This window comes from Salmo trutta, chromosome 14 (assembly GCF_901001165.1).
Source record: "Salmo trutta chromosome 14, fSalTru1.1, whole genome shotgun sequence".
Taxonomy (NCBI): domain Eukaryota; kingdom Metazoa; phylum Chordata; class Actinopteri; order Salmoniformes; family Salmonidae; genus Salmo; species Salmo trutta.
Window position 1 is genome coordinate 50582531 of NC_042970.1, and position 12354 is coordinate 50594884.

General features: G+C 48.4%; 1 protein-coding gene across 3 annotated transcripts in view; it reads right to left on the bottom strand.

The window, feature by feature from the left end:
* Nucleotides 1-12354, bottom strand: part of plxnb1b (plexin b1b) — a 116603-nt gene that overhangs the window by 13193 nt on the left and 91056 nt on the right. For all 3 annotated transcript variants that reach the window (XM_029776301.1, XM_029776300.1, XM_029776302.1), the window contains 13 exons: nucleotides 11740-11848; nucleotides 10247-11257; nucleotides 9680-9814; nucleotides 9281-9403; nucleotides 8485-8578; nucleotides 7806-7972; nucleotides 5623-5774; nucleotides 5298-5540; nucleotides 4894-5070; nucleotides 4459-4687; nucleotides 2441-2686; nucleotides 1858-2043; nucleotides 40-188 (listed from right to left, as the gene is read on the bottom strand). In XM_029776301.1, the coding sequence (XP_029632161.1) occupies nucleotides 40-188; nucleotides 1858-2043; nucleotides 2441-2686; nucleotides 4459-4687; nucleotides 4894-5070; nucleotides 5298-5540; nucleotides 5623-5774; nucleotides 7806-7972; nucleotides 8485-8578; nucleotides 9281-9403; nucleotides 9680-9814; nucleotides 10247-11257; nucleotides 11740-11848 (3021 nt within the window). The remainder of the gene's footprint in view (nucleotides 1-39; nucleotides 189-1857; nucleotides 2044-2440; nucleotides 2687-4458; nucleotides 4688-4893; nucleotides 5071-5297; nucleotides 5541-5622; nucleotides 5775-7805; nucleotides 7973-8484; nucleotides 8579-9280; nucleotides 9404-9679; nucleotides 9815-10246; nucleotides 11258-11739; nucleotides 11849-12354) is intronic.

Consider the following 12354-nt stretch of genomic DNA (forward strand, 5'->3'; position numbering starts at 1 on the left):
TGCACCCACATACCCCCACCCCACCTCACACACACGTACCTGTAGATGAGGACTATGATGAGGACGATGAGGGCTACAATGGAGGCCCCCACGCCCACCCCTATCTGGGCCTCGAGGGGGAAGGTGGACAGGCTGAGGGTGTCATACTGCACCCTGCCCAGGGAGAAGTTCAGGTTGCCCATGTGGACCTGGAACACACACACATCAGCTATGGAGCGACACTGAACAAAAATATGAACAAAAATATGAATTCAAAAGATTTTACTGAGTTAGACTTTTAGCTTTTCTTCAATGGCTTTGCGAAGTTGCTGGGTATTGGCAGGAACTGTAACACGCTGTTGTATAAGTCGTTCCAGAGCATCCCAAACATGCTCAATGGGGTGACATATCTGGTGAGTATGCATGGACATTTTAAGCTTCCAGGAATTGTGTACAGATCCTTGCGACATGGGGCCGTGTATTATCATGCTGAAACATGAGGTGATGGTGGAGGATGAATGACGTGACAATGGGCCTCAGGATCTCGTCATGGTGTCTCTGTGCATTCCAATTGCCATCGATAAAATACAATTGTGTTTGTTGTCCGTAGCTTATGCCTGCCCATACTATAACTCCACCGCCATCATGGGGCACTCTGTTCACAACTTTGACATCAGCAAACCGCTCGCCCAAACAACGCCATACACGCAGTCTGCCCTGTATAGCTGAAACCATGATTCATCCGTGAAGAGCACACTTCTCCAGCATGCTAGTGGCCATCGAAGGTGAGCATTTGCCCACTGAAGTCGGTTACGACGCCAAACTGCAATCAGGTCAAGACCCTGGTGAGGACGACGAGCAGGCAGATGAGAATCCCTGAGAGGGTTTCTGACAGTTTGTGCAGAAATTCTTTGGTTGTGCAAACCCAGAGTTTCATCTGCTGTCCTGATGGCTGGTCTCAGACAATCAAGCAGGTGAAGAAGCCGGATAGGAAGGACCTGGGGCTGGCGTGGTTACACCTGGTCTGCGGTTGTGAGGCCGGTTGGATGTACTAACAAATTCTCTAAAACGACGTTGGAGGCAGCTTATGGTAGAGAAATTAACATTCAATTCTCTGACAACAGCTCTGGTGGACCTTCTTGCAGTCAGCATGCCAACTGCATGCTCCCTCAAAACTGGAGACAATTGTGTCATTGTTTTGTGACAAAACGGCACATTTTGAAGTGGCTATTTATTGTCCCCAGCACAAGGTGCACCTCTGTAATGATCATGCTGTTTAATCAGCTTCTTGATATGCCACACCTGTCAGGTGGATGGTTATCTTGGCAAAGGATAAATGCTCACCAACAAGGATGTAAACAAATTTGTGCACAAAATCTGAGAGAAATGAGCTTGGACATTTTCTGGGATCTTTTATTTCAGCTCATGAAACATGGGACCAACACTTTACATGTTCCGTTTATATTTCTGTTCCGTATAGAATGTGTACAAGCTGGGGCAGTTTAGTTTGCTTCTAATGAGGTTTGGAAGTCTAATTGAAACTACTGAGATGCACCCTTGTGTGTCAACCTTTGTCTGATTCACTCTATAGGGACGAACCGAGCCAAGTGGAACTGTACTGGGCTGGCCTGGTTACACATGCATCCACCAAAGTTGATGAAACCCTGCTGGAAAAGACAACGTGAAAAGAATCCAAGCCAGCACACTACAGTTTTGGTCAGCACAGTAGTGTGAAAAGAGTATTAGTGTGTTGTAATTGACTTTCTTATCGATCTTGTGTATTGAAATGTGTTTTGAAACGTGTGATTCTGTCTGTTTGGAACAAAAGTGTGTCTAGGAATGGAAACGGCAGTAGTGGAGCACATAAGGTGGACTTACGGTGAACTCGGGCAGCGTGTCGGCGCCCTCGCGCTTCCTGCCGCCGTTGGGGGGTCCCGGGACGGGCTGCTGGGGCGGGGGCTCGCAGTACAGGTGGTTCCTGGTGAGGGTCTTCACGGCACACACACCCTCCCCCACCAGTACCACCACCTCCTCCTTAGAGATGGCCAGGTCCAAGTTCTCACCCTATGTAGCGGGGGAGGAGAAAGAGAGAAGGGGAGAAGATATTACCACATTGAGCATCATGCTTGAATCAAGACTTGTGCATTCCTGGCCTCATCTTTGGAACATTCCTCTATTTCCCCCCCATCTCTCATAGGAGTCTAGCCTTCTCCTAAATTTCTGACTGAAGCTTTCAGCGGCAAGGCCTTCCAGGAGACTTCTCTCTCAAGACCGGTTGAGTGGAAAGTAAAAAAAAATAAGAATCTTTACATTCTATACCTTTGCCTTGGATTTATAGTACTAGCTAGCAGATAATGCTAACCTTCAGCTGTCAACTGTACATGCTGTTAGCCTGAAAGCTGTCTAGCCTCCCGCAGCTAATTTCACAGGTTGAGAGTAGCAGGTAGCGGCTAATGCTAACCTCCAGCTGAATGAAGCTTCCTGGGTTGTAGCGGTAGGGCTTGAGGGGCTCCTGCTGGTTGAGCGGGTGCAGCACGGGGTTGGGCTCGTAGCTGAAGGCCCCCTGGGAGCTGATGGCACCGAACGGGAAGCGCAGGTTGTCCAGGAGGAAGGCCACGTCAACCCGCGAGCCCCACACCGAGGGCTCCACCGCCGGGCTCCGACACAGGATCAGAGTGGAGGAGTTCACCTCGCAGCGCTCTATGTACTGAGGGGGGGAGATAGAGAGGAGGGGGAGGTGATATCAATCAATCAATCAAATGTATTTCGAAAGCTCTTTTTACATTGACAGTTGTCACAGAGTGGTTGTTTTTAGCAATCTAGGGCCAGTGTTGGGTGTAACATGTTACAGTAATCAGATTACTTTAATGAGTAAAAGAGTACTATAACAAGGGACTTTATAAATATTGTAATATTATTACAATTACTTTTTTTAAGTAACACGTGTGTTACCTTTATGTTACTCTAAGAAAATATTTCCCCACCGGGGGCGTGGTGCTTCCATGATCCATGATCTCGACTTTTTTCCCCATTTAGTTCTCGAGCAAGCAGAGAAAGCTTGTCACGACAGCTGGCCATAAAAATGGATAGAGGGCGCACCTCTGATTGCTATCGATCACTTCTGTAATAGGAGCACAAGCATCTTTGGCTTCACCATCTAGAGGCAAGTGTGCCGTCTAGCTACCCAACGGTCGCACTGGAATGAAAAGAAAATCTGTACAGAGGTTTCGCTTCTATTAGATTTGGCTGTGCAACATATCAGCCATTTCATGGGATGACATAAGTTTAGACTAAAGGGATTTTCTATTTATAGTAAAAAAATCATGAAAAAAAAAAAGATTCCCACCGGAACTTCTGACGGCAGACCCTCTGAAAACAAATTTCCCAGTTCCAAATTATCCACAATCATGGAATTATTCAGCAAATAGCCTTGTCTACTACTAATTTTGTACGCCTATTCATTTATATTATCATTGCGCATTCTATAGACACGCTTTACATTTTTACTTTTTTTAATTTTTACCTTTATTTAACTAGGCAAATCAGTTAAGAACAAATTCTTATTTTCAATGACGGCCTAGGAACAGTGGGTTAACTGCCTTGTTCAGGGGCAGAACGACAGATTTTTACCTTGTCAGCTCGGGGATTCGATCTTGCAACCTTTTGGTTACTAGTCCAACGCTCTAACCACTAGGCTACCTGCTGCCCCGCGGCAGAAATGTGACATTTCTTGATCAGTGCGCTGGCACATACTGTACAGCTGCAGTGTTGTGGATTAGGCCATCAAATTGGGACAACTTGTTTTCTATCAAACCAAAAGAGGGTACATGGAATTATTGATGGTTGACAGGTAAGAAAGGTAAGCCATTTTGTTTTTCTTGCCTCGTAAATGGATGAATACAACAGTGCTTAGCCTACATTTCACGTGTGCATGAAAGATTGTCTTGTGTCACGGAGGGGCCATGCGATGGGTGTATCCTAGTTCGTATAATATGTACCGCAAATGTTCTGCAATATTCGGACATAAATGCAGCAGTGAATAAATCAGGCTACGCCATTTAGGAAATAAAAGTTTTGACCAAGATGTTTCTGATTGGGTTGAAGATTATTTTTGAATGAATTAGAAGACGTTAGTAGCCTATCTTTGGTAGAGCGTGTGTGGCTCGCCTCGCTATTTCCGACAGTCAAACAAACATTGAGATTGTGTTTCATGCAAAGTAATGTTGTTACATAACAAGTTACTTCCCCCCCCCCCCATGTAGCAAGTAATATGTGATACTACCACTTCATGTTAATCCCAACACTGCCCAGGATAGAGGGCAGAGGGGGAGGTGCAAAAGGGGGAGAGGGATGGGAGAGCGATAGGGATTTCCTCGAGTGAGGAAAGCCTGACACAGTCAGAACGTTATTCCTTTGAGTAGAGTTTCAGCTAGGAATACCATAAAGATGACAACACGCACCCTCTCCCTATCCACACACCTGTTTTATGGAGCATAGGGGGTCGCCGGGGCAATGGGGCTCCGGGACGATCCTGCGATGCCTCAACAGCAGCACCTTGTCCTCAGTCTCTTCCTCCCTTTCGCCTCCACTCCTCCTCCTCCTTCTCTTACTCTGGCCGATGGACTCATAGGGGGACAGGGTGACCAACATCCTAGGTTCCTGCACCACATCCAGGTTATGACCAGACACGAAGACCAGACGACCCCCGCTACAGAGAGAGAGAGAGGGGCCATATTGAGTGTCTCCAAGTGTTTCAGTCTAGCTGACGAGGTCTAAGGGTCTTTGCCCCTTCTTCTAATTATATGGTCATACCCATTTCCAGGTTTCTGAAATATACAGTTTCGGTATAGGAGTGGTGCCAAACACACACACACACACACACACACACACACATTCACAAACACACACACACACCTGAGGAAGCTCTTGGCGGGCGCGGCCTGGGTGATGTTAGGGTTGGGGGTGTAGCGGTAGGCCGACTCGTGGAGGTGGCGCTGGCTGTCGCCATAGCGAAGCGTCACGCGGTGCTCTCCCGTCCCATTGCTGCTGCCCGTCACACACACCACACTGCCCTCCTGGACCTCCGACGAACTGGGGGGAGGAAGAGGAGAGGGAGGGTAGTTGAGAAACGAGAAGTTGTACAACACGGCAAATAGGATCATGTATCAATGGCTCTGTGTGTGTGTGTGTGTGTGTGTGTGTGTACACACACACACACACACACACACACACACACACACACACACACACACACACACACATATATATATATATAATGTATGAGTGTGTTCATGAGTGTGTGTTTCATAATCACTCACATGACACAGGGCACTCCTCCCACAGTGACAGTGATGTCAGAGGGGCGTCCCGTGAGCAGGTTCCTCCCAGTGATGGTAAGGGATGATCCCCCCGCCATGGGACCCCTCTGGGGGGACACCTCCATCACAAAGGGGTCCTGGTAACTGAACCTCTCGCTGGAGAGGCCAAACTCTCCCCCGCTCACTTCTACTGACACCTGGCCCATCTTCTCTCCCCCGCTGGCTTCAGTCTTACACACGATCCTACAGAAAACACACAGATTGAAGACGAGGCATCCTAGAAATAGTCATCTTACACACACTCACTCTCATTCACAGTCCTTACCTGGAGGAGACCTCGTAGAGGTGGGAGATGACAGAGCAAGAAACCCCGGCCACACTGACAGAGTTGAGAATGTCCTCAGCCTTCTGGCCCAGGTTGGACCCTGAGATGGTCACCACCGTGCCCCCCTCCACCAGACCTGACAGGGGCTCGATCTAACAAACATATCCTCCAACATAAGCCTCAACAGTATTAAGATATCTCTATATATTACTCATGTCTGTATATATTACTCATGTCTCTCTCTCTACACACACACACACACACACACACACACACACACACACACACACACACACACACACTGCTCCAAAAAATAATAAAGGGAACACTAAAATAACATCCTAGATCTGAATGAATGATCTTATTAAATACTTTTTTCTTTACATAGTTGAATGTGCTGACAACAAAATCACACAAAAATAATCAATGGAAATCCAATTTATCAACCCATGGAGGTCTGGATTTGGAGTCACATTCAAAATTAAAGTGGAAAACCACACTACAGGCTGATCCAACTTTGATGTAATGTCCTTAAAACAAGTCAAAATGAGGCACAGTAGTGTGTGTGGCCTCCACGTGCCTGTATGACCTCCCTACAACGCCTGGGCATGCTCCTGATGAGGTGGTGGATGGTCTCCTGAGGGATCTCCTCCCAGACCTGGACTAAAGCATCCACCAACTCCTGGACAGTCTGTGGTGCAATGTGGCGTTGGTGGATGGAGCGAGACATGATGTCCCAGATGTGCTCAATTGGATTCAGGTCTGGGGAACGGGCGGGCCAGTCCATAGCATCAATGCCTTCCTCTTGCAGGAACTGCTGACACACTCCAGCCACATGAGGTCTAGCATTGTCATGCATTAGGAGGAACCCAGGGCCAACCGCATCAGCATATGGTCTCACAAGGGGTCTGAGGATCTCATCTCGGTACCTAATGGCAGTCAGGCTACCTCTGGCGAGCACATGTAGGGCTGTGCGGCCCCCCAAAGAAATGCCACCCCACACCATGACTGACCCACCGCCAAACCGGTCATGCTGGAGGATGTTGCAGGCAGCAGAACGTTCTCCACGGCGTCTCCAGACTCTGTCACGTCTGTCACGTGCTCAGTGTGAACCTGCTTTCATCTGTGAAGAGCACAGGGTGCCAGTGGCGAATTTGCCAATCTTGGTGTTCTCTGGCAAATGCCAAACGTCCTGCACGGTGTTGGGCTGTAAGCACAACCCCCACCTGTGGACGTCGGGCCCTCATACCACCCTCATGGAGTCTGTTTCTGACCGTTTGAGCAGACACATGCACATTTGTGGCCTGCTGGAGGTCATTTTGCAGGGCTCTGGCAGTGCTCCTCCTGCTCCTCCTTGCACAAAGGCGGAGGTAGCGGTCCTGCTGCTGGGTTGTTGCCCTCCTACGGCCTCCTCCAAGTCTCCTGATGTACTGGCCTGTCTCCTGGTAGCGCCTCCATGCTCTGGACACTACGCTGACAGACACAGCAAACCTTCTTGCCACAGCTCGCATTGATGTGCCATCCTGGATGAGCTGCACTACCTGAGCCACTTGTGTGGGTTGTAGACTCTGTCTCATGCTACCACTAGAGTGAAAGCATCGCCAGCATTCAAAAGTGACCAAAACATCAGCCAGGAAGCATAGGAACTGAGAAGTGGTCTGTGGTCACCACCTGCAGAACCACTCCTTTATTGGGGTGTCTTGCTAATTGCCTATAATTTCCACCTGTTGTCTATTCAATTTGCACAACAGCATGTGAAATGTATTGTCAATCAGTGTTGCTTCCTAAGTGGACAGTTTGATTTCACAGAAGTGTGATTGACTTGGAGTTACATTGTGTTGTTTAAGTGTTCCCTTTATTTTTTTGAGCAGTATATATATCTATATATCTCATGTCTCTATATATTACTCATGTCTCTATATATTACTCATGTCTGTATAGGACTATAAAATATTATAGTGAAAATAAACTGAGCAAATTGTGAAAAACTAAGAAAACTAAGTTAGTCCAGAAGTTGACATCAGCTATATCACATCTGACTTTTTTTTGACAGTGAAAATGCTTGATGAGCCAAATGACAGGAGGATTCAAGTTCAAGTGTTAAAACGTGTTACTAAGTGTAAATCAATGGGCAATAATAAGTCCTGAGCGTTGAACTCTTGACTGGGGGGGGGGATTCTCACGGCATGAATGACGGGGGCGGGGCAGGTCTGTTCGATAGGCTCGCTGCAGGAGTCTCCGTAGAGACAGGTGGACTGGCCCCCTCCGCACCACACACAGCCGTACTTCTGGTCCGCCGTGTGACACCGGCTACAGTCTGAACGCCCCACTGAACAGTTGTACAGAGTCACTGGGAGGGAGAGAGAGGCAAACTATAGTCAACAGTCGACAGTTGAGTTGAAATGAGTCTCTGTAGGAGAGTTGTAGAGTGCTGAGGGGAAAAATGTACATGTTGAGTGTACAGTTATACAGAGTCATTGCGAGGAACACAGAGAGAGAGAGAGATACAGATTGTGTGAGAGTTTACAGTGTGTTGAATGAGTTTAGAGCTGGAATTGGAGTGTCTGTGAGGGAAAGTTGTTAGTGAGTGAGTGGAAGAGGAATACAGTCACTGGGGGAGAGAGTGTGTGTCCGTGAGTGCGTGCGTGCTTGTGTGTATGTGTGTGTACAAAAACAGAAGACACGGCATGATAAAAAAACATCACACGACCACACTCATGCTACCAGGTCTCTCTGGACCACATATGTTTGATACAGAAGTGAAATAGAAAATGTTTAAAAAAAAATTGTTATGGCTCAGAGCAACAACAGCTGTCTGGGCTGGCAGCAGGTGTTCCTCAGTGCTCTAACGCCGGGGCTCACCATACAGGTCGTGAGCGCTGTCCACGTGGAAGGTGTCCCGCCTCTTCACGTACACCATGGCGTTGTACTCTTCCGCCGGGGCAGAGTAGGAATACTGCAGCGAGAATTAGTCATTAAAGTTTCCATAGAAACGGCAAGAGTACTACAGTTTCCATAGAAATGGCAAGAGTACTGCAGTTTCCATAGAAACGGCAAGAGTACTGCTGTTTCCATAGAAACTTCGAGTCAGAGGGTGTGTCCCAAATGGCACCCTATTCCCTTTAGAGTGCACTACAAAGGGAAACGGTTGCCATTTGCGAGGCAGACAGAGTTTCAATAGAGTATTGAAGTTTCCAAAGAAATGTCAATACAGTTACCATAGAAACTTCAACATTTTCATTTTAAAAAAAGGGGGATAAAAAAAAAGACAAAAAAGGGGATATAACTGATCAGAAAGTAAAAAACTACAGTTGGCTGCAGTGTCAGCAGTGTTTAATTGAATTACATTTATTTTGGGTAACAGACATATACAACAGAGTGTACAATGTGGACCCAGAGGATATCACTTGAAAGTATTAAGACTCTTGTATCCAAAGTGGTCCTTTAAAGTGTTTACGCATAACAAATCCATGAATAAAATCATAATCATATAGGGAAAATCCAAAGTCCCATACCCCTTAGAATGCACGCCAATATATTTCATCATTCTAGGTCATGTAGTGTGGATATTGGAACAGAGACATATTAAAGCCACTGACAAGATTCAAATAAATCTTCATCCAAACTGGCAGTGAGTGAGTACTGGATAGAGTCTGACCTGGTGCAGCTGACAGGTGATGTCAAAGAGAGACGGGTTCATCTCATCCATCTCCACATAGGCATCCACCACCACCGTACGGCCCTCGATCACCAACACACACTCGTAGTCCAGGTCTCTGTCCTGCACACACACACACACACACACACACACACACACACACACACACACACACACACACACACACACACACACACACACACACACACACACACACACACACACACACACACACACACACACACACACACACACACACACACACACACACACACACAGCCAGGTTAAACGTCAACAGGAGCATTTGTTAATAGATAACTTCCCCAAAATCAAATGAAACCCTGACTTTTGTAATTGCCCCAGAACCCCGGGGTGGGTGTGTGTGTGTGTGTGTCTTACCTGGTACAGGTGGAGGTTTCGGGCGAGTAGCGTGATCTTCCTCTCTACTCTGACTGGTAACAGAGGCGAATCCTTGACCTTCTCCACACAGGGGCAAGCAGACGAGCCCCAACTCACATAGGAGCCCTCGTCCCCCTACATTCCCAACACACACAGTTGTGTTAGATACATACACTCACAAGGACACACACACTCCAACCAACACAAGCTATCGCACATTTCTGAAAATCCCATCAACCCATAAGAAATGGACAGTTATAAGTTATAAGGATGTTATAGGCTTTTTGATGTAAAACATCACTATTAGAATGGTCTAACAAACAATAAAACGTATGAAAAAATTCACAAAAAAAGCAACTGCTCCAGCTTGTGCTGATGCAGCCATTTTTTCAGGTCGATTTCAAAAGCAATGTCAACAACGAAATCAAAACACAGTGAGGAATAACAAGGGGATAAAAGGACATCGGGGATTCTGTCAATTGGTGTCAGAAGTGGGATTCTAGAGAGCTGTCCAGTCAAGAGCTGGGACCACGGCGGCCATGGAAGCTCCAGGGAACTCGAACTCACCGGCAGGAAGATGTCGGCCGAGTCGTACTGGTAGTCCAGCTCTGAGTCGGCGTCAAGGAGCCGGGGGTAGGCAGAGGCCGAAGGGGAGTGCTCAGCTGCCTCGCCGTCCCCTGAAAGCACGGTGGTGGCCGAAAACGCCACGCTGGTGTCGTTCTCCGCCGCTGTGCCCTCCGTCTCCTGCTCCACTTCCTCCATGGGCCAGAGGAACACTTCCGGCTCGGCTCCCTGGCCCTCCGCCTCAGTGGGGGGGAGGGGCTCTAGCGGAGTAGGGAAGTGGGCTCCCGTCAGGTCTAGGTGGAAGGTGGGCTCCGAGTTGGCCGGTTCCCACAGGGGGAAGGGGGTCGGGAAGGGGTAGCTGCCAGTGGTGGGCTGGACCTCCATGGGGGGCTTGGCCAGAGTCAAAGCCTCGTCCAGTTCCTGAGGGGGGGACGCAGTGACCACTTCCAATGGGGATGTCTCGGGGGGGAATGCCAGGGGGTTTAGGGTGGCGAGATCATCGGACGGCTGCTCGTCTTCGGTCGTAACTGTCGCCACCTCGGTTTCCGCGGCGAGCTCCATGTCACCAGGGGTAACCACAGGGCCTTCAGTTTCACTTTCAGCCTCTGCAAAGAGCTCTCCTGTGGTTGTTTGCTCCTCTTTTTCACTGGTGGTGGTCTCAGGCTTGGGCGTGGTAGCCTCGACTAACGTTGTAGGGGGAAGAGTGGCGGGGGCCTCCGTCGACATAGCAGTGGTGGGCGGTGTAGTCGACTCTGGGGTGGTGGTTGTGGGGACGGTTGTAGGAAGGGTTGTTGTCGGAGGCTCCTCGGTGGTAGCTATGGTGGTTGGGGCTTCGGTTGTTGTCGTCGTGGCGATGGTTGTTGCAATTGTGGTAGTCGTCGTTGTTGGGGGCGCGGTTGCTGTTGTAGTTGTTGGGGGCGCAGTTGCTGTTGTGGGGGCCACAGTCGTGGATGGGGAAGTCGTTGTTATAGTTACGGCTTTGGTTGTGGGAGGAGCCGAGGTGGGGATTTTAAACTGGGTAGTGGAGGGGGGTAAAGGGGGAAGACATGGGGGAGAGGGTGAGACAGAAATAAACAAACTCATAAGTTGACTGAAAAACCCAAATTGGATGTGAAACACGTCTCCTGAACGTTGTCAGTGTTACCATCAACGAGGACACATCTCATGCATTTGGTTGGCGACACACAGGCAAAATGGAGATGATTATTAGTTATATCTGATGTACGCTTGTTTTTGGGACATGAGGAGCAGTGAGAAAATGAGTGTCTGATTATTAACGACTCCCCGACAGTTTGTTTTCTCATTAGCGACCTTCTTTCGCTCAACCGGCTACAACTGATCGGCCCCAACCAGCCTTAACACTAGGTTGCATTACGTGGACCAACCCTACAGTCAACAAAATAGCCAGGCTGGCGGTTCCTTTTTTGCAGAACGCGGCATAGCATGCTGTTTGACCTCGAGCTAACTGACCATTGCTCACTGTGTGTGTGACTTACGTGTTCGTTGTAGATGATGACCCCCTTGTCACAGGTGGGCGTGTGGGTACAGGTGTGCTGGTGGACACACCAGTTGCAGCCCCAGCGACTCAACACGCAGCCACGGCAACTAGAGGAGGAACAGTGGAGTAATCAGTGACCATAGTAACGCAGCTGCAATGAGAGAGTGAGAGGGGGATTGGGATACGAGAGAGAGAGAGAGAGAGGAGAGAGAGAGGAGAGAGAGAGGAGAGAGAGAGGAGAGAGAAGCAGAGGGGGGGGTATAGAGAGAAAGAAAGTGAAAGGAGAAAGGAGGTTAGAAAATAAAATGATAGGAGACAATGGAAAAAATAGATCAATGGGATGAGGGAGAGGAAGAGCGAGAACAAGCTTGGCCCACAGTGCAATCCAATTGCTGGCAATCTAGGGCCAGTGGTAAAAAAAAAGAAGGTAATTCATTTAATTGAATAAAGTGGCGGTCGCTGGTTCCTTGTCAGAGTGCTCTGAACCATGTACAAGGAAAGGAAAGGAGACGAGAGGAGATAGAGGGGTAATTGAGTGAGTGTATGTGCTAACATCATAGAGATTGATAGAGTGCTCACCATGGCGCCGCCCATGCCATCAGTCTTTTGTGGT